Here is a 22,313-nt window from a genome sequence, read left to right on the forward strand (position 1 = left end):
GTGGTTTTCATTTTTTATTCGATTATCTCATTTTCAATTTCATGACATTTTGGATTATCAGATAGACCAACCATAACTTGTCCTGGTCACTGCATTCAGAGTTAGTTATAACTTGGCATATATTTTCTAAACATAGAGAAAACTGCTTAACCCAAACCTCAAATATTTTACTACCAGAGATCTATTCTAAAATATCATTCATTACAAGATAACCTAATATTGCTTACTGCATGAGAAACAGGCTACATCCTACACCTACTGTATATTATCTATAGTATACATACTAGACATAATCTTCCTCTCTACAATACACACCATTTTACTTGGAGAAATCACAGGACAAAACATCATGCACACACCTAGAAAACACATACAGTGTGGAGTAGTCTGAGAAGGAGCCTACAAGGCAAGTAGAGTCACACGATTCCCTGAGAGTCCATGCTGTCTCAATCTTATTTGTGCTCCACTGATAGGTTAATCTATAGGTGTTTATACATTACAAAATACAACACTTCTTTTAGCTTCATGCTGTGCAAACTGAATTTACAATAATTTGTGCATACATGTACTCTAATAGTATTTCTATATTATTTTACTAGCATTTTTTATGTCTTCACTGCCCTCACCCCATAAATATCCTACCTTAGGAACATCACCTCTTACTATAAGCCATACTTCTGCCACAACTTGACAGTAATGTTAATACAGCTAATCATGAACATTCAATAATCCTCTCATTTACTTGATTATCATGCTTGACTGTATTCTTTTTATATACACCAAGAATTGGCTAAAAATATAAGGTGGACTGATTCAAAACGTTACTAGCAGTGATCAGCTCAGACACCAGCTCTGACGTTCAAGTCCACCTAACACCATTAGTAAAGGACAATCTTACCCATTCCTACAATCCAACCCCAGTAGTGATAATTTTCCTCCTGTAGATCCATTACTTACAATTTACACTCTCGTTTGATGTGAGCCAACTGGTTTTGCCATTTCAGTCTATCAGAAGGGTGTAAACTAGATGTTTGTAGGAACCTTCATTATACAACTAATAGAAGCCAAGTTGGTGGCACCATATACAGTACCTAGCATCAAGCTGGAATAAAGTCTATGGAGTACAGCTGATTTGGGCTATGTTCATACTCATAGCCTCCACAGGCAGTTCAGTCACATTATTCTTGCTGTCAAAATGAGGTAAGTAGATGTCAACTGAAACCCAACCGCTTCCACTAAAAGTTACCAGGGTTTATTGGGTCAGATCGATTGTGTGATGGAGTCGACACACTGTGAGTTCTCTTATAAGTGGAAGCCAGATTGCAGATGTGGAGAATCTTACATAAAGCAACTGCCAATAATTCTCCCAAAAATGCCTTTCAGCTGAATACCGTGTAAAATGTATGGAACCAGACTCGTAAATTGTTCTATTTATTGAACATCTCCATTCGCAACCAAATTTATTTATTCGTCCAAAACAGTCCACTGAATTTAAGTAATGTGACCATGTAATTTCTGGTTATAATGGCTCACACTCCTCTAATATACTGCATAAGAACTAAAAGAAGGCAGTAACTAACATGAGCAGCCTCAATAAAGACAACTTCATCTACATTTACCAAATGGTAAGTTGAAATTTGTGTCAATTATTCAACCATCATTTTAATGGCAATTCCTGAGCTGCTAAGGCAGATGCTCCAGAGTAAACGGTATAGCTACAGGAGTCTGTGTATTCGCATGAGGAACACACAGGTACAGTGTAGGTAAAGACAAAGGCGGCAGGCACTTTAGCAGTGGTTGAACACTCAGTTTCCATCTATTATAATAGTAGGCTTACAATTGTCCTACATTAAAACAATTCAGCTTTGACTAGAATTCATATAAATTTTCTACTCCTCGTTGGTTGTGCATTTCATAGACTATAATGGAGAGTGACATGTGCAGACACCTTTCTCATAAGAACAGGTAACTCCCCCATTCTAAAGATTGTATTGATCTCTGTACCTGGTCCACCACCAAACATACTTATCTTTTCAGTCTTCATACCCTACATTTACTAGCTCACATTTCAGTTTCTAGGACACCTCCTAAGACAGGATTAACTGTAATCACATCAGGGCAGGCATATTCGTATTAGGCTAAGAAAAAATAGCCCGATTGCCAATAAGCAGATGTGGTGACTCCAACTTTAAAAGGTGCACATGGATGTTTCCCAAATAAAACTATTTCGGCAGGAATAGAGAAGATGAATGGTGATGTTCCGATTCCCCCCAACAAGAGATTTTATGGCATCTTGAATTTAAACTCCCTCTCATTCACCCCCCCCCCCCCCCCCCCCCGATCAATTGATCTCATGAGTGATAAGTCATTGCCAGACATGAAAAGCAACTGCACACTTCCCAAGACAAACAGTCCTGCGGCTTTGGAAATAATCAAGCACTAGTTTGGTATTGACAGATTTTTCTATAAAATGAACCAGTTCTTTGAGAAATGTAATAAGTAGATTAGCCTGCTGGATTGAAAAAGGGCACTCTCTCTAGCGTAAAACCTTGCCATTTTCAGCACTTGTCTTGGTTCATAAAATTACTCCCTTTTAGGGTACCAGTAAGGCAAATTTTGGTCACACATCCACAAAAATGCAAAAAAATCTAATGAAGCTACTACTGATTACAATACACAAAGACAATATGTAACAGTCAGAATACACTTCTTACCCTAAATGTAGATTATTATTTTTTTATCAGCCCGATTCCTTTTAATCTCTCCCTCTCAGGTCTGATAATCAGTTTCTCACAAAATATCAGTATTAAAATCTATGTACATTGTGACATTCAACATATTTAAGTACTGAGGTATTAGTTTAAAGTCTGTGATCTGCATATATAGTGAACAATGATTACACTCATAATGCCTTAATATTATTTCACATGAATAAAACATAATAAATTAGTCAGCTATGTTTTTCTCTAGAAAGCAGCATAGTCTACGGAAAACTAATAATTTCACATAAGTCGTGTTGTGCTTTACAGTGTCATTAGTTCAGAAGACAAGATTCCTCTTTTTGTATGTTGAGTCTTGTGCAACTGTGTTAGCCTTGACCCCCACCATCAAGCCCGCCACTCTGCAGATATTTCCATATTTCCAAGCTATGATGATGGCGCTCCAACTGAAAGCAAGGCTTCTGTAATGCTTAATGATGTGTCAGAGGATGACTAAAGGTTGACCTTCATGGGTGAGGCATGGCGTCGTGAAGGAGCAAGAAGCTGTCTGCCTTATGCATTATCTATTAACTCCCAACATATTAGGCAGCTGTGTTAAAGGAAACCTGTGCACTTCTATATATTCGTTATCAACAGAAATTAGATTTCTATGGCCAGTTCCACCATGTGTGAACACGCCATGACCCTTGGGCTGGCCACGGGAGACTTGCAGCATAGTAGTCCATATTCAGACTGCGAAACACAGATGTATTATATTAATGTAAATATGTGATCAGCTACTATGGGTTATAGCCCTATATTAGGTCTTGAGAATTTTAATGTCCTTGGCCAAGCAGAAGTCGTCTGGTCTCTCATCCTTTTTTTTTTTTTTTTTTTTTTTTTTAAGAAGTACTTTCATTAGCGGAGATTATTTTATCTTTGGTGTTACTTTAAGACAAAAAGGTAAATTCTGGGGAATATAGAGAGCTGAGGCTCTCTGGTCTTTATTATATGAAATGTATCCATCCATTCTCAGATTCTTGAGTTCGTGAAGGCCCAGTTTCAGGTCGAACAAGGCTGTAATTTCTGCCTCTGTTATTGTCCCAAAATTCTTGATCCCCAACTTGATAGCGGACAGCGAACTCTAGCGATGAAGACCGTGGTTGGTCCAGTTGTGGAAGTGGAAGACGAAAGGTAAAGAGATCTGTGCCAGGATGCCCAGGTCCACCATGGCACAGACGAGCAGCGTATAGAGCATGTGTATCTTGGTAAGAGAGCCATTTGTTAAGAGAATATCGCACGGTGACTCTTTTTTCATAAGCCAAATCCAGAACTCTAATTGAGCCCCACAAAAAACAGCTCTCACAGCGCATGCTCTGCAGACACACACGCTGATCCCATGTCTCTTGATCCCATGCACTTCGCTCCCAGCTTTGTTTCTCCAATGTTCCGCGCTCTACTATCCATGATGGGGATAAAGCATGACGAGCCTCGCACCAACTCTGAAAAACAGCCAGATTTAGAAATTAGGAATACTTTGATGTGTATTAAAAGCATATTAATGTATTAATAACAGTCCCGCTTATCTAAAATGTGTCATTCCAGGCCAGAATATGGAAACACAGGTGCTTATGCATATGAAATAATATATTCATAGATTAAAGTCTTAAACGTGCTGGTCTTTATTGATTAACTTACGAAAAGTTAGGTGAGCTGCTACAAAAGCAGCCCACCACTATCAGATTGTAGGGCACAATTCTGATTTGTATTGTTTCAAAGCTGCAATTTAGTATGGAAAATATAAATAATAAAACCATATGGATTGGGTTAATGGGTGATCACATCAGCAACTATCCAGAGGACTAAAAAGTGGTTTGCGTGGAAATTTTCCAGAAAGGAAAGTCCCAGCTCAGTAATAAAAGTGCACGCTCTTAACCTCATGTGACTGACGTACTATTCTTGGAACTAAATGAACCATCCAACTTTGATCTGAAGCCATTGCAGCCTGGAACAGAACACATACTTCATACTTATGGTTAAAAAAAACCAAGAAACTTTTTTTTGCATTTTAACTAATAAATATGTTCCTATCCTTAAAAAGACATAAAACTGTTATTTAAGAAAAAGCCACTCAGACATTAAAGTCATATCAATGGGGGTCTAGCAGCTGGTGCCATGAAAATGGAGCAGCCTATGTATAATGACACACAGAGCCCTTAGACATTCGTGCTACTAGACCACACAGTATACGATGTTTCCCCCTAGAAGCATATTGTACAAAAGAGCAACCACATTTTATTCTGGGGAATCTATTCAAAATTCTGCAGAAAATAAAATTTAAAAAAATCCTGATTGCAAAGCACAGACTTGTTTGCATTACATTTTTCGTTACTTTACAACTAAGAGCTTGTTCAGACCTGAAATGTGTCATGCGCATGACCCATTGACAGCACATATGTATGAAAGCAAAAGTAATACCCACAAAGAAGCAGCATTCACCATCTGTAAAATCATTCTTTTTATTTTCTTCCATTAAAGTTACATTAAGGCTGGTTTTACACTTACCGTATTTTTGCGGGCTGATTTTGCGGCCGCAATAGCTTTCTATGGGGCTTCAAAATCGGCCCGCAAAAATTCAATGGTGCGCCGTGTGCCGTATGTTCCGTATATACAGCCATGAAAAAATATCGAGCTTGTTTGATATTTTTCACGGGTGACGGACCACGGCCCCCATTTAAATCAATGGGGCCGCAATAACAAACTGGTTTGTTTTTGCGGCGCACCATCACTTCCGGTTTTGCGTAACGCCGTTTTTTTTCTCCAATACTATTTCCATAGTATTGGCAAAAAAAAAAACTGCGATCCGCAAACATTTTTTGCTCCCCATTATTGCAGTACAACACAAAAAATGCGGCGATACGGCCTGCAAAAATGGGCCGCAATAAATGCGGTAAGTGTAAAACCAGCCTTAACAGGCAAAGCAGAAGATCACATCCCACAAGCTCCCATTTTGCCTGTTAAATGCATTTTACAGCTGGGGAGTGCAGTGTTTTTGTGATATTATTACTACTTTTATGCACAGGTGCTACGGACAGGAAAGCAAAGAATCACAAAGACTAAGTCTGTAAAATGTAAAAGCATGTATGACCTCTAATCAGAACGCTGAGAGTGCCAAGTGAAATTGCATGCCCCCACTGTATATCCTGCTGGAAAGCTCAAACAAAGGCCGGGATCACACATGCGAGAAACTCGGAAGAGTCTCGCATCTTAATACCTGGCACTGCCGCCGGCACTCGGGAGCAAAGCGTGCGGCTGCATGTATTTCTATGAACCCGCACGCGCCGCTCCCAAGTGTCGGCGGCAGTGCCGGGTATAAAGTTGCAAGACTCGTCCGAGTTTCTCAAATGTGTGATCCCGGCCAAAAAACGTGAGAAAAGCCTAGTGCATCATTCTTTCTGTTGTCGTGATGCAGGGCAATTTAGTTGGCTGTTACCAGTCAAACCTCTCAGGATGTTGGGTATAACTGAAAATCAAACTCTTAAGAAAGCCCTACTTGTAAGATGAACAATGGCCAAGCTCACCAAGTTTGGTGAGACCAGCAGACCACCTAATGCTAATAGTGTTTATTGTCCTGACTCTTCCCCTACACTAAATGTCGGGAGAAAGATGTCTATATAACATGCCCCATCCTTTGTTTCACAGGTACTTAGCTGCCACCAGAATCTATTCCTTTCTCCATACTAAGAAAACGCACACTCGGCTGAATTAGGTGTGCATGGGGATATTCCTGGACACTGCAATATTCAGGCCGGCAGCAGTATTTTGACAGTCACTAGCCCGTTCATTTCTTTTTGCTTTGTGAGCAAGCAGTGGTCATGTCACTACTGAGCGCTGAGGCACATGCAGTGAAAGATTATATCCTGTCACCAGTGTCAGAGTCAGGACATACTTTATGGGCAGAGTTAGAGCGCAATTTATAAGGCCCCCAAAGGATGCTATAAATATCCTAATGGCCACTGGCAGGAAAAAGATCCCCCACCCATTTTAGATAGATAGATATATGTGAGATATGTAATTTGTGCCTTGCGTGTGTAGCTTACTGCACATGTATTAACCTAATAAATAAATGAATGGAAAAAAATGACTTGGGGTCTCCTCGATTTTTTGATAACCAGCAAATGTAAAGCAGACAGCTGTCAGCTGATATTATCAGGCTGGGATGGTCCATGGCAGCTGCTCCAGAATTGATGAATCATATCTGATGCTCCAAGTCTGTCTGCCTGGTACATTGGCAATCTGTATAATGGAGGTTGTGGTTGATGCCAGCTGTGAATTGTCAAAAAAAACACAGCCGACATCAAACCCTCATGTTAGGAGAGGTGTATATCAGACACCCCCATTACTAACCAAGAAATAAAAAAAAAATACACACAAAAAATGTTACAGTGGCTTGCAAAAGTATTCCAAAAGTATTCACTCCCTTGGCTTTTTACCTATTTTGTTACACTACAACCTGTGTTTAAATATTTTTTAATCCAATGTGTGTGATACATCAGCACTAAATAGTTTAGGTTAGTGAAGTGAGAAAAAATATAGGCATAAATTAAATCTGTGGGATCAAATAACTAAAAATTGGCATGTGCATATGTATTCACCTCTTTTGCTATGAAGCCTCTAAAAATTTCTGGTCCTTTTCTGAAAGGTCACAGGGGCTACAACACCATTAAGCAAGATGCACCACTAACCAAACCCCATGAAGACCAAACAATTCAGGGACAAAGTTGTTGACAAGTACAAGTCAGCGTTGGTTTCTAAAAAATATCCCAATCTCTGATGATTCCCCAGAATATCATAAAATCCATTTTCATCAAATAGAAAGAACATGGTCCCACAACAATCCTTCCAAGAGAGGACCGTCCACCAAAACTCTCAGCCCAGGCAAGGAAGGCATTAGTTAGAGAGGCAGCAGAGAGACCAAAGGTGACCCTGAAGGAGATGCATAGTTCCCAAGCAGAAACTGGAGTATCTGTTCATACAACCATAATTGCCATACACTCCTTAGAGGTTGTCTTTATGGAAGAGTGGGCAGTAAAAAAGCCTTTACTGACACACAAAAACTGTAAGGCTCGTTTTGAGTTTGCCAAAAGACATGTGGGAGACGCCCCAAATGTATGGAGGAAGGTGTTGTGGTCAGATTAAACCAAAATTAAACTTTTGGCCACCAAGTTAAACTCTATGACTGGCGCCAAACCAACACAGCTCATCACCCCAAGAACACCATCCCAACAGTGAAACATGGTGGTGGCAATCATGCTGTTGGGATATTTTTCAGCAGCATGGACAGGGAAAATGGTAAGAGTCGAGCGGAAAATGGATGGTGCTAAATACAGGGATATTCTTGAGCAAAACCGTTTCAGTCTGTCATTGATTTGAGACTGGGACAGAGGTTCACCTTCCAACAGGGCAATGACCCAAAGCATACAGCTAAAGCAACACTCATGTGGTTTAAGAGGAAATGTGTAAATGTTTTGGAGTGGCCTAGTCAAAGCCCAGACCTTAATCCTATTGAAAATCTGTGGTCAGACTTGAATATTGTTGTTCAACAGAGGAAACCATCTAACTTGAAGGAGCTGGAGCAGTTTTGTCTTGAGGAATGGGCAAAAATCCAAGTGGCAAGATGTGGAAAGCTCATATAGACTAATTCTATTTGTTGTTTGCTTCACAATAAAAATAAAAAACAAATGTTCACAGTTGTAGGCATGTTCTTTACATCAACTGATGCAAACCGATAAAAACAGTGAAATTCCAGGTTGTGAGGTAGCAAAACACAAAAAAAAAATGACAAAGGGGTGAAGGTGCGGGGGTGAATACTTTAGCAAGCCGCTGTATTTAAATAAACACTCCCTGACACATTCCCTGGTTCACCACTTTTTAAAAAAAAAAATCCCCACACAGGTCTGCCATAGTCCACTGCATCTGCTGTAGTTCAACTAATGGAAACCTGAAAAGAACATACACAGGGAAATAAAGCAAAGACACTTTGCCTCGTTCACCACTTTATTAAAAGAAAGTTCCCACGCAGGTCAGACATAGTTCATGTGAATCCAGTGAAGTCTATCGAATCCTCTGTACACAGAATATGGAGCCTCGTTCTGAAGCTCCATAGTCTTTGCAAGCAGCCAATGCCGAGTCTTGCTGAGCAAGACCCTGAGGCTCTGACCAGCGGTGAAATCAATAACGTTACCACTCATCAGAGTCGCTGGGTCATGCATCATGCAGAGGATTCGCTTGACCTATGTCAGATCTGATGGACTACATCAGAACTTTTTTTTTTTTTTTTATAAATTGGTGAACAAGGGAAAGTGTCTGTTTTATTTATCTGTGTTTGTTTTTTCAGGTCTCCATTTGCTGAACTACGTCGGATTCGGTGGACTATGTCGAACCTGAGTGTGTTTTTTCTTTTAACAAAGTGGTGAACCAGGGAAAGTGTCAGGAAGTGTCTATTCCAATAAAGTATTTCTGTGTGGGTTTATTTTTTTTTAGTGGGTTAGTAATGGGGGAGTATGATAGACCTCTCTCCATTACTAACACCAGGGCTTGATGTCAGCTGTATTTTTGGACAATTTTTGAATGCAAACTTGGCTGAAATCAAGAGCAGATGCCATGTCGCTTTTAGAGAGCCCCTTATGTGCCTAAGCAGTGGAAACCCTGTACAAGTGACCCCATTTTGGAGACCAGACCCCTCAAGGAACTTATATAGATGTGTGGTGAGCACCTTGAACACTCAGGTACTTCACAGATATTTATAAAATGAGTTGTTAAAATAAATCACATTTTTTTCCACAAAAATGATCTTTTAGCCTCAAAGTTTTTATGTTCACAAGGGTAACAGGAGAAAATGGAACCAAAAATTTGTTGTACAATTTCTCCTGAGTATGCCGATGCCCCATATGTGGGGGAAAAACAATGTTTGGGTGCACGACAGAGCTCGGAAGGGAAGGAGCGCACTTTGACTTTTTGAACGCAAAATTGGCTAAAATTGACAGCGGATGCCATGTCGCGTTTAGAGAGCCCCTGATGTGCCTAAACAGTGGAAACTCTCACAAGTGACCCTATTTTGTAAACTAGACTCCTCAAGAAACTTATCTAGATTTGTAGTGAGCACCTAATATTGTTGTGCAATTTCCCCTGAGTACGCCGATACCTCATATGTGGTGGAAAACTACTGTTTGGGCGCACGGCAGGGCTCAGCAGGGAAAAAGTGACGGTTTGGAGCGCAGACTTTGAAGGAATGGCCTGCGAGCGCCATGTTGCGTTTGGAGAGTCCCTGATGTGCCTAAATCCCCCACATGTGACCCTATTTTGCAAACTAGGCCCCTCAAGGAATTTATCTAGATATGTAGTGACTACCTTGAACCCCCATGTGCTTCACCGAAATTTATAAAGTTGACCCGTGAAAATAAAAAAAAAAATCTAATTTTTACCACAAAAATGTTTTTAGTCCCAATTTTTTTTTTTGATTTTCAGAAGGGTAACAGGAGAAAATAAACCCCTAAAATTGTTGTGCAATTTCCCCTGAGTACTCCGATACCCCATATGTGGTGGAAAACTACTGTTTGGGCACACGGCAAGGAAGGAGTGATGGCTTCTAGCGCAGACTTTGATGGAATGGTCTGCGAGTGTCCAGTTGCATTTGGAGAGTCCCTGATGTGCCTAAACAGTGGAAATCTCCCACAAGTGACCCCATTTTGGAAACTATACCCCTGAAGGAATTTATCTAGAGGCATATTTATAGTAATGATTATACAGCAATGCTTTTGGTTTTACTGGTGCATGAATTTATAATGTGGCGGTATGTGTAAGTTGTGCGGAGTACATCAGATTATAAAACTGTGTTGTGTTAACAGGGAAAAAACACATTTTATGAATTTGTGGACATGTGGTGCACTATGAAGCAATCCTTAATGCAAAGGCCAGGTTTCTCAGGTCAGGTTTCACAACGGTAAATTGTGTCTTTTCGGATCCCCCTCTTGGTGTATGCTCTGCACTGTTTTGTGATCTTCCCTTCTTTGCTGTTTGGGAAACCTCTGCTGGAAAATGTTGACCTGCTATGGTGCGAGCACCATCAGTTTCGGAAGTACTGGGACCCTGACCGTTCTGACTGCCAAACATTAGGGCCTTGATGACTACCTCCTGAAACTGAAGAAAGGTCCCCATATTGCCTTCAGATCGAAACAGCACAAAAGCATTGTACAGTGCCATCTGTACAATGTGCATGGCCAACTTTTTGTACCATACTTCAGCTTTTTGCATGGCACTGTATGGTTTGAGGACTTGATCTGAAAGATCTACACCCCCCCATGTACCGATTGTAATCCAAGATACATTCTGGCTTTGGGACTTGTGTTGTGGTACCTCGGACAGTGACATGGGAGCTGTTAATACCTAAAATCTGTAATTTCTATTCAGTATTCTATTCCGGTACATGACTGCATACGAATGGCACACAGATGAAACATGGATGGCCAATGGAAAACCACACAGATAGCAAAAATGAATGTCTCAAGCATATGTTTTTTTTTTTAAATGAACGTCTGAAGGGGGCCTAATGCAGAGTCTCATAGAATCTTGTTTCAGGACCAAGATCTGGAAGACTAGAATCAGTCTCTGATAAAATCACTTGTAGTTTGGCCAGTATTTAAAGAGGACGTTTCACCAAATTTTTTTATGTTGAACTGGACACATGATGTAATGATGGCTGCAGAGATGGATACAATGTTTCCTTTTTCTTTTGTTTTTAAATATTGACTCTCTGCTGCAGAAATATTATCAATCAAAATATTTGGCACCTTTTTTGTGTTAAGTCCAAGTGGGTGTTATCAGACAGCTTTCATCTTGGAGCCTGTACTTCTCCCTGTATGATGCTGACCAATCGTAATCAGGCAAAAAAAATGCACTGAAAAGAAGAAACGCCCCATCATACATTACAGCAGATTTCTCAGTGTGTGAAATGCAATGATACCACTCTGATCTCCCGGCTTAACCTCCTGCATAAGTCAGTGGGGGAAGCGGCAGTGCAGCTAAGTTTAGCTGTGTCACATTACAAACCTTACAGCTTTCCTGTTTATTGAGTGTGTCAATAAACTCATTTATGTCTGCTGTGCTCAATTAACTTCTAGATCAGTGCTCACAAAGGAGCAGTGTCAGGATCCTGACAGCGCCAGCGTGCAGCCTCCGCTGAGCAAGGACTCACCCGCACTGTAGGGGGCCCGGGGTCAGGTACAGCCGGAAAGTACAGATGCACAGGACCTGTGAATGCTGAAGTTAGTAAGCAGTCATAGGACCTATGGTCACGTGACTGCAAGGGGGCGGGGCTTAGCGTCCTGATTTCAGAGATGGCAGGACACTATACAAAAACTCAGAGTCAGGCAAAACGGAGGTCATACACAGTACGGGCAAGCAAGGTACAGGAGGGATATACAGATGGGAGGTCAGACAAAGCCAAAGGTCATACACAGTAAGGGCAAGTGCGGTACAGGAGGGATATTCAGGAGGGAGGTCAGACAAAGCCAAGGGTCATACACAGCACAGGCAAGGCAGGTACAGAGTTAGCAAACCAGAGTCGTAAACCGTAATAGAGCAGGGTTAGAATACCAGGCAGACGGACAATGATTGGCGTGACGCACGGACGGAGCAGGGTCGGGCATACTCAGATAGGAGTATAAGCGACAGGGGACGGCTCTCCCCTGACGCTATAAAAACCCTCCCCAGATCCACAGAGAGGCTCTCAGAGTTAACTCCTTCACCACCTACCCAAAACACACCATGACAAGCAGCCTTCATGTTCTGCACTACTTCTGTGTGAGATGTAATGACAATTGCTCTGCTCTCACTGCAGTGAGTGCAAGTTGAGCACAACAGACTTTAAAGTGAAAGTGTCACCAGGTTTTTCATAATCCATCTGAGAGCAGCATAATGAAGGTACAGAGAACCTGATTCCAATGATGTATCCATGTGTATAAGGCATGGGTCCTCAAACTACGGCCCGCGGGCCACATGCGGCGCGCGAAGGACTTTTATCCGGCCCCTGGCCAGGCCGACATTAAACTGCACTGATTACAGGGCCGACGGGCCCTGTAATCGCGGGCGGGACGAGGCGCCGAGGAAAGGCGTTGCGCAGCCCTCAGTATGCAGCAGAAACCACACAGACGACGTGATTATCATCACGCCGCCTGCATGGCCTGATGACGTCACGCCGCCTGTGCAGGAAGAAGACGAAGATAAGCGGGTGCCTCTTCAGAGCAGCAGGGGACATAGGTGAGTACTGTTTTTTTTTTCTTTTTAACTCCGGGTCCTATTGGGGACCTGTGCTGCCTTTTGAAGACATGTTCCTGCCTATTTGGGACCTGTGCTACCTACTGGGGACCTGTGCTACCTTTTGGGGACCTGTTACAGTACGTATTGGGGACATGTTCCTGTCTATTTGGGACCTGTGCTGCCTACTGGGGACCTGTGCTACCTTTTGGGGACCTGTGCTGCGTATTGGGGACATGTTCCTGCCTATTTGGGACCTGTGCTGCCTATTGGGGAACTGTGCTGCCTATTGGGGACCTGTGCTGCCTATTGGGGACATTTACCTGCCTATTAGGGACCTGTGCTACCTATTGTGGACCTGTACCTGCCTATTGGGGACCTGTGCTGCCTACTGGGGACCTGTGCTACCTTTTGGGGACCTGTGCTACGTATTAGGGACATGTTCCTGCCTATTAGGGACATGTTCCTGCCTATTGGGGACCTGTGCTGCCTATTGGGGAACTGTGCTACCTTTTGGGGACCTGTGCTACCTGTTGGGAACATTTACCTGCCTATCAGGGACCTGTGCTACCTATTGGGGACCTGTACCTGCCTACTAGGGACCTGTGCTGACTATTGGGGACCTGTGCTACCTTTTGGGGACCTGTGCTACCTTTTGGGGACATGTTCCTGCCTATTAGGGACCTGTGCTACCTACTGTGGACATTTACCTGCCTATTGAGGACCTGTGCTACCTTTTGGGGACCTGTGCTACCTATTGGGGACCTGTGCTACCTATTGGGGACCTGTATCTGCCTATTGGGGACCTGTTCTACATATTGAGCACATTTTCCTGCCTATTGGGGACCTGTGCTGCCTATTGGGGACCTGTGCCCCCTATTGGAGAACTGTGCTGCCTATTGGGGACCTGTGCTACCTATTGAGGACATTTACCTGCCTATTAGGGACCTGTGCTGCCTATCGGGGAACTGTGCTGCCTTTTGGGGAACTGTGCTACATATTGAGCACATTTCCCTGCCTATTGGGGACCTGTGCTGCCTATTGGGGACCTGTGCTGCTTATTGGGGACATTTACCTGCCTTTTAGGGACCAATGCTGCCTATTGGGTATTCTTGCACCACACTAGTCTGAGCCTGTGGTAAAAGTGGAGTTCCACCAATATGGGCACTGGTGAGGCTGCATTGATGGGCGCTGATCAGGCTGCATTGATGGGCGCTGATCAGGCAGCATTGATGGGCGCTGATCAGGCAGCATTGATGAGCGCTGATCAGGCCGCATTGATGGGCGCTGATCAGGCCGCATTGATGGGCAGTGCAGTCTGTATGTCTCTGTGTGGGAAATTTTATTGCTGGTATATTGTTTTTGTAGCGCTGTATATATGTTGGTATTTTACTAATAGCAATTTTGAATCCCTAGGAAACAATGATATCAAGAAAGAGAAAAAATTGACTTGAAGTGTAGGATATTTTAAGAACCCAAAAAAATCGGTAAGTTTGATAATTTAACTACTTCTTCATTTTTAATATTGTATTTGTTCCCATTTTGTTTTATTATTTCTAAATAAGATATGTGCAGTGTGCATATGAATTTGGTCCTAATTTTTTTTAAACTATATTCCGGCCCTCCAGTGGTCCGAGGGACCGTTATCTGGCCCCCTGTTTAAAAAGTTTGAGGACCCCTGGTATAAGTGATGAGCTGCTTGCTGTAATTTTTATAAAATCACAGTTTTATCTGCTGCAGATTTACCAGCTCCCTGTATTACCCCTCTCACACCACTGATTGGCAACTTTCTGTGTGCACAGGCAGAAAGCTGCCAATCAGTGGAGAGGCTGGAGTATACAGAGCTCATAAATATGGAGAACTATAGGGCTGCAGATTTATCTAGTGGTAATCCGTTGATATATTAGTGATTTTATCAAAATAACACCATGCAGACTAGTTAATTACACTTTGTTGGAATCAGGGTCTCTGTTCCTACACGATACTGCTTTCGGATTGTGTGGCAAAAACCTGGTGACAGAGTACATTTAATTATGATACTGAGACTTTGAGCTCTCTTCTCAGGACAGTAGGTGTGGGCAAGGGGCAATATGGCAGAGGTTACTTTGCTATGTAACAGCTAAACTCAGTTGTGCTGCCTCACCCCCCACACTGACTCATGGAGGAGGTTAGACCAGGAAATCAGAGCTGTATCATTACATCTCACACACTGAGAAATCTTGCAATGTGACTGGCCGCTTTGGGGTTAACAGTGACAGTCCAAGTCCTTCCTATGATGGTTGCAGGTGTTGGATTCAGCAGTCAGGCATCACAATCGTTCTTGTTAGCTATTGACTCTAAGCTATGCCAGTGATAAAATGGAAAGATTTTCCTATGGAATGATGGTACTAATTTTGGCACCCATATCTTTTGCATGAATTTGCTGGAAAGTCAAAGAATTCAATATTCTTTTTCACAACGGTCACATTTTTGTGCCTATAAGGAAAAGTAGTGAAGAAAAAAAACACATACCACATCCTCCCTGGCAATGCAAGAGCCTCCAAGCTGTTCCAGCAGCTCCTTCTGCAGCCTATAGGTGACATGCTGAGGGATACAAGGAAGGTCCTCCCGTCTGAAATGGCGGACAGACTCTAGCTCCAATCCCAATGCATCAGCAAAGCGCACTCTCTTCCTAGTTTCTGGACTACGGTGTCGTTCTACCCGGGACACGCGTAGCGCGGGTGCGGATCTTGAGCGCCATCTGCGAGGGGCAGTCTGGGTTTGCACTGTGCAGGAATGGCCGGGGCAAGATGGCCCTTCTTCTACCTCATCGTGCTCCTCTAAGCTGGGCCTGGCTGTGCGGTAGTAGGCTCGCTCATACAGCCCGGCTATGTAACTTAGATTTCTAGGGATGTCCCCACAGGGAGGTCGAGAAGGACGAGACATTCTATGTAACAAGCTATATTGTCTGTGTCATACAGCTTCCCAGTGCCCACCTCACACCCCCTCTGCTACGCAGTTCACACCTATCAGCTGCCCAGTGCCTACTTCATATCTACCAGCCCATTCTGGGCCAAATTACATCTCTCAGCCCTCTCCTGAGCAGATTACACCTCCCAGCCCTCTGACGCCCACCTGTCACCTCTCAGCCCTCTGACGCCCACCTGTCACCTCTCAGCCCTCTGACGCCCACCTGTCACCTTTCAGCCCTCTGACGCCCAGCTGTCACCTCTCAGCCCTCTGACGCCCAGCTGTCACCTCAGCCCTCTGCTGCCCACCTGTCACCTCTCAGCCCTCTCCTGACCAGATTACACCTCCCAGCCCTCTGACACCCAGCTATCAGCCCTCTGCTGCCCACCTGTCACCTCTCAGCCCTCTCTTGCCCAGCTCTCACCTCTCAGCTGCCCAGCTCTCACCTCCCAGCCCTCTGCTGCCCACCCGTCACCTCCCAGGTGCCTATCTCTCACCTCCTAGCCCTCTGCTGCCCACCTGTCACCTCTCAGCCCTCTCCTGAGCAGATTACACCTCTCAGCCCTCTGCTGCCCACCTGTCACCTCTCAGCCCTCTGCTGCCCACCTGTCACCTCTCAGCCCTCTCTTGCCCAGCTCTCACCTCTCAGCTGCCCAGCTCTCACCTCCCAGCCCTCTGCTGCCCACCCGTCACCTCCCAGGTGCCTATCTCTCACCTCCTAGCCCTCTGCTGCCCACCTGTCACCTCTCAGCCCTCTCCTGAGCAGATTACACCTCTCAGCCCTCTGCTGCCCACCTGTCACCTCTCAGCCCTCTGCTGCCCACCTGTCACCTCTCAGCCCTCTGCTGCCCACCCATCACCTCTCAGCCCTCTGCTGCCCACCCGTCACCTCTCAGCTGCCCAGCTCTCACCTCTCAGCCCTCTGCTGCCCACCCGTCACCTCTCAGCTGCCCAGCTCTCACCTCAAAGCCCTCTGCTGCCCACCCGTCACCTCTCAGCTGCCCAGCTCTCACCTCAAAGCCCTCTGCTGCCCACCCGTCACCTCTCAGCTGCCCAGCTCTCACCTCTCAGCCCTCTGCTGCCCACCCGTCACCTCTCAGCTGCCCAGCTCTCACCTCAAAGCCCTCTGCTGCCCACCTGTCACCTCTCACCTCAAAGCCCTCTGCTGCCCACCCGTCACCTCTCAGCTCTCACCTCAAAGCCCTCTGCTGCCCACCTGTCACCTCTCACCTCAAAGCCCTCTGCTGCCCACCCGTCACCTCTCAGCTGCCCAGCGCTCACACCTCTCGCCCGCGTCCTATCACTGCTGTGTTCCATCAAAGCCTCCCGCATCCCAGCATCATGCAGTCATCTGGACCATTACCGTATTGCTCAGTGTGGAGTGGCAGCCCCCACTCCAGACCGTGCCCACCCCTCCTCCTGTCCGCACAGCAGATTGGAGGGGAGCTGCAGGGCGGAGCCCAACGCAAGGTGATCTGTACAGGAGCAGACATGAGGAAACCGGAGACAAGAGTGGCGGTAACCGGCATGCTCGGCCCAGTACTCGCCACTGTCACTGCATGTGAGGAGAGCGCCACGCTACCCTGCCCGGGACATAAGGCTGCAGCCAGGAGCAGCCCGGCAGAGGAGTGCATGCGGCGCCGCATGGCCGGAGCTTGGTGCGGGGACATGACCGGCCGCTCTGGCGGTGGCCGCACGGGACATTGTAGCAGAACTTGTGCCGTGAGTGGCCGGTACTTAACGGCGAGGCGGCTAACAACGACGTAAGCTACGGCTGCAGCCGCGCACCTCATCTACACATTACGGTATGGCGGCATTTTCTTCTCCCATGCGCCAGGCTGCTCCGTCCAATCAGGAGGCGGCCACTGAGGCGGTGTGGACGTCATCGGGCGTCGCCATGACAGAACCGGAAGTGAATTCGGCTGAAACCGAAAAGGGGAGAAGAACGGACCGAGGTGGAAGAGAGCAGCATGAGAGTGGCTGCAAGAGGCTACGGGGGGTCCCCGAGCAGCACATGACTGGTGAGAGGCCGCACAGACAGGGCAGGGGGGTCTGTCCTCTGTAGAGGGGCTAGGGCTGCTCCGTGCTGCAGCGGTGACAGGGGGCTTCACATCCACACTGAATGGTAAGACCCCCAACCTGGGCCCCAGAGCTATCGGTGCAGACTGACCCCCTCAGTCCATCCCCACACAATCCCACCTGTATTTATCCAAGGCTCCCACTGTAACAGAACTGTTGTCCAGACATGAAGGTGTAGAGCTGCTGTATGTACTGTATGGCGGTCAGCCCCGAACTCCCGCCTTCTCTGTCAGGCTTGCTGTACTTGTTAGGCTCACTCACTCTGTCTGCAATAGTGATGTGTAAGACGGGGTGGACTGTGCATCAGCCATGGTGGAGAAGGGGGCCGTCATTGTAATCACACTGAAAGCCAAGCGTATCACAAACTGGCACTGAGAGGAGAGGGAGAAGCTTCCTTCTGGTGTCGGTGACCAGTGCTGCATTCATTGTCTATGGGATTTATTTTACTTACACAGAGCCTTCATATTCCACAGCGCTTTACAGACATCACTGTCCCCAATGGGGCTCACAGTCTAGATTCCCTATCAGTGGGTCTTTGGAGACTGCTTACAATAGCCGAGCACAGTACCAGGCTGTCTCCGGGAATGAATGTAGCAGAAGGCAAACGTGTTCCTTAGCTCCATTTAAGACAGAGCTCTCCCCTCTTTCTTGCAAATGCTATGGATAGGGTCTATTCCTAGAAAAGTAAATTATCTCTCTAATCCCCCACCAGTCCCGGCTGTTGCTGGTCTTAACCATAGTTGTTTTTGGCTCAGTAGTGTAAAATCTGCTGACAAGCACTTTTAATCAAGCGGGAATATTATCCATCAGGAAATCTAAAAGCCTCCCCAGCCTATCATTAAAATAAGGAAGTAGCTTTGTCCTGGAAATCCCCTGTAATATCTGCAGTCACCATGCTGCTGCCGCCACACTTTATTCCTCTATTCTAGAATGTACATGTATTTATCTTTCAGAAAGCCTGGATGGCGCAGTCGGACCCAAGAACCCGCCCCCTGGTGGAAGACTTTGTACGGTATAAATTGTGCAAGCGAAGTCTAGTACCAGAACCAAACCAACCTGCATCCTGTCCTCTACATACAGCCATGAGGGCTGCTGGGGACGAATTTGAGGAACGTTTCCGGCAAGCTTTCAGTGAAATCTCTGCACAGATACACGTGACCCCTGGCACAGCATATGCACATTTCGCGGAAGTGGCAAGTGGCCTGTTCCAAGGTGGGGTGAATTGGGGTCGTGTAGTAGCATTTTTTGTCTTCGGTGCTGCTCTTTGTGCAGAGAGTGTCAACAAGGAGATGGCCCCTCTTCTGCCACGGATTCAAGACTGGATGGTGACCTACATTGAGACTAATTTGAGGGACTGGATCCTGAGCAATGGTGGATGGGTGAGGCTTTCTTTTACAACATGAACACTTTGTATAGGTCTTTAGTACATCTCCTGCTCATTCCCCTTACGTTCTGTGTGACATGTACTAATGATGGCTATCTTTGCTTCCATTTCTTCCTTAGAATGGGTTCCTGGCACTCTATGGAGACGGGGCTATAGAGGAAGCACGACGGCAACGAGAAGGAAACTGGGCTTCATTGAAGACTGTACTGACTGGGGCAGTGGCTCTTGGGGCTCTTATGACTGTGGGAGCTCTGTTTGCCAGCAAGTGACACCCAAAGCAACAGACACTAAATGTCCATTGCAAACAGTGTGCTTATCCATGCGCAACCGTCGGTGTGTCTGAAGCTGAATGGCATTGTTTCTCGGTATATGTACATTAAGTGTGAGTGTGACTGGTATCGCTGTGCATGTAGGCTAGGTATGTTGTTCGGAGTTGGTACACGGCATGTCTGCAGCCATATATCTTTCCATGCATGTGATGTAAATTTGTTTTGTGTGGAAGCAATGCTTGTGTGTCTGGTGCCTGTGATGCTTTGTGTATGGAATAACGACCTGGATTGCTCTGTATCCATTTGTGTCTGTGAGCAGTGCAGGTATTTATTGCTTTTTCTTGCTGCTGGTCATGTACACTTTAATAGAACATGTGGGAGCTTTTTCCTCTGCTGCAGTAATAAAGTTGATTTCACAGTTGCCCTTTAATCTAGAACAACAGCTTAGGCTTGGTTCACATTGACATTGCTGAGGCTTTGCTGCAGTTTCTGTCGCTTTACTGGACCAAATAGTGCAGCACGTTGCTCTATATTTATCTTTTTTCCGGTAAAATTATAGAAACTTGATAAACACCATTGCAAGTCAATGCTGTTAGTCATGTAAAAGATCTGTCCCTGGCACAGAATTAGTTCATATATTCTTAATTCATAGCATTTATGTGAACCCAGCCTAACCAATGGATTGTTCGTAAATGTGTGTTTCATTGATTGTCAACCCCCTTTGTATATTAGCATGTCTATTTTTTTGTTCTGCAGTTGGGAACATCCATAATATTGGAATCTAAGTTTATGGTTCTATATGCCACCCACCCCCTGTCATCACCTGGTCCAAATATTTGTTTTTATTGTCTTTATCAGTCTTAGTTTGACACGCCTGCTGAGGAGGAAGCTCCCACCTAGGTCATTCTCACAGAAGGGAACAGTGGCTTCCTTCCCTGCAGAACACTATTACAAAGAAAATTGGAGCAAATGTTATCCATGCATTAAAAATTCATTAGCCACAACTGTTTGCTGGCTGTTTAGTTACTTGCGGTCTCTTACGCCACGTACCGAGTTGTGGGCTTCCATGAGGGGTTGTGGATGCTTTATTTATAGAGAGCTGCTGTTTTTTTTTTTTTTCCTCTTTCTCCACTCCAAAGGCACAGTTAGTGGTTGCAGCTCAGTGTGTTTTGAGAATGGCATGTGCAGAGAATTCATCATAGCGTTTGCCCCTTCTACATTGAAAGCAATATATTTGGCTTTAAAAAATCTGCAATCCACACTTCTGTGCTGGTAAAGCCAGCATCGTTTGGATTTGTGAAATGATGTATGAAAAATGAATTAGCCAGGCACTGTAATCCTCCTGCTGACTTTTATCTCCAGGTAAAATCCACAGCCATTTCATTCATATGTGGACTTACACACGTGGTCGAAATTGCTAGTATCCCTAGTTTAATGACAGAAAACCCACAGTGGTCACAGAAATAACTTGAATCTGACCAAAGTAATAAAATAAATCTATTAACATGAATAAAGTCAGACATTCCCTTTAATGGTGTAATACAGCGTTTATAAAAAAAAATATACACTGCTCAAAAAAATAAAGGGAACACTTAACCTCTTTCCGACCCATGACGCCTACGTAGGCGTCATGAAAAGTCGTGCCTAAATGACCCATGACGCCTACGTAGGTGTCATGGTATAAATCAGCCTCCTGTGGGTCGGGTGACTGGGGTCAATGAAAGGTCACCCGACCCACACAGGACCCTTTATACTTTCCACGGGGGGTGGCTTAGCCCCCATGTGGCTACGATCGCTCTGATTGGCTGCTTCACTTTCAACAGCCAATCAGAGCGATAGTAATATTTCATCAATGAAATTTGATGAAATGTTACAATTCAGTCATGACCGATGCTGCAATAGCATCGGGAATGGCAGGAGACACTAATCCCCCCCCCCCACACCAGCTGGCAGGGGCGATCGGCCTCCACCACGGACTGTTGGCAGCCATCGGCCGCCGCTGTCACAATCTACACCCCCCTCCCCCCCGTCACCCTCAACGGTGCCTCCGAGTCCCGCTCTGGCTCCCGGTGTCTCGCCGTGTCCTGGCTCATGGGCGCCGCCATCTTGGAAAATGGCGGGCGCATGCGCAGTGCTATTGTAATATTTCACCAATGAAATTTGGTGAAATATTACAATCAAGCCATAGCCGATGCTGCAATAGCATCGGCCATGGCTGCAGACACCTATGAGGACCCCCCCACTGACTGACAGCACCGATCGGCCACCGTCTGACGGCAGCGATCGGTTACCACAGTTATCATCAGCTCCCCTTCCCTCCACTCCCCCCAGCCTTCCGATTCTCCTCACCCTCCCCGATACCTCCTGTCCCTCTGGGTGTCCCGCATCATGGGCGCCGTCATCTTGGAAATGGCGGGCGCATGCGCAGTGCGCCCCCTGGAATCTGCCGTATGCAGATTCATTCATTTATTTTGATCACTGTGATAAACTCTCACAGTGATCAAAATAAAAAAAGTAAATAAACCCCCCTGTTTATCACCCCCATAGGTAGGGACAAATAATAAAATATTTTTATTTTTCCATTAGGGTTAGAATTAGAGTTAGAATTAGGGATATAGG

At 45.2% G+C, this 22,313-nt stretch overlaps 2 protein-coding genes across 3 annotated transcripts in view; one reads left to right on the forward strand and one right to left on the reverse strand.

Moving 5' to 3' along the window:
* Nucleotide 1: 1 nt before the first annotated feature.
* PPP1R3E (protein phosphatase 1 regulatory subunit 3E) lies at nucleotides 2-17,635 on the reverse strand. 2 transcript variants are annotated; one of them, XM_073575387.1, is made up of 3 exons: nucleotides 17,157-17,635; nucleotides 15,525-17,113; nucleotides 2-4,201 (listed from the first exon to the last, which is right to left on the reverse strand). In XM_073575387.1, exons 2-3 carry the CDS (start codon nucleotides 15,936-15,938, stop codon nucleotides 3,707-3,709), a joined length of 909 nt encoding a protein of 302 aa, XP_073431488.1. In that variant the 5' UTR covers nucleotides 15,939-17,113; nucleotides 17,157-17,635; the 3' UTR covers nucleotides 2-3,706. The 2 variants fall into 2 exon arrangements, with proteins under 2 accessions (XP_073431488.1, XP_073431487.1); XM_073575386.1 differs by having other exon boundaries at nucleotides 15,525-17,432.
* Nucleotides 17,636-17,832: 197 nt separating this feature from the next.
* Nucleotides 17,833-22,313, forward strand: part of LOC141089100 (polyadenylate-binding protein 2) — a 50,807-nt gene continuing 46,326 nt past the window's right edge. The window contains exons 1-3 of the mRNA XM_073575389.1: nucleotides 17,833-17,983; nucleotides 18,995-19,420; nucleotides 19,545-20,698. Coding sequence (XP_073431490.1) covers nucleotides 19,004-19,420; nucleotides 19,545-19,694 — 567 coding nt within the window. The 5' untranslated portion in view covers nucleotides 17,833-17,983; nucleotides 18,995-19,003 and the 3' untranslated portion in view covers nucleotides 19,695-20,698. Of the gene's footprint in view, nucleotides 17,984-18,994; nucleotides 19,421-19,544 lie in introns of the transcript that reaches the window.

Source organism: Dendrobates tinctorius, unplaced genomic scaffold (assembly GCF_039654945.1).
Source record: "Dendrobates tinctorius isolate UK_male_01 unplaced genomic scaffold, ASM3965494v1 ptg000044l, whole genome shotgun sequence".
Lineage (NCBI taxonomy): Eukaryota > Metazoa > Chordata > Amphibia > Anura > Dendrobatidae > Dendrobates > Dendrobates tinctorius.

Excerpts from the sequence above, each read along its gene's own strand:
- PPP1R3E (XM_073575387.1), bottom strand. The coding sequence starts at position 15,938 with ATGTCTCGTCCTTCTCGACCTCCCTGTGGGGACATCCCTAGAAATCTA. Across the intron at positions 4,202-15,524 it reads GCATTGCCAGGGAGGATGTG|AGTTGGTGCGAGGCTCGTCA; the intron begins GTATGTGTTTTT and ends GCTGTTTTTCAG.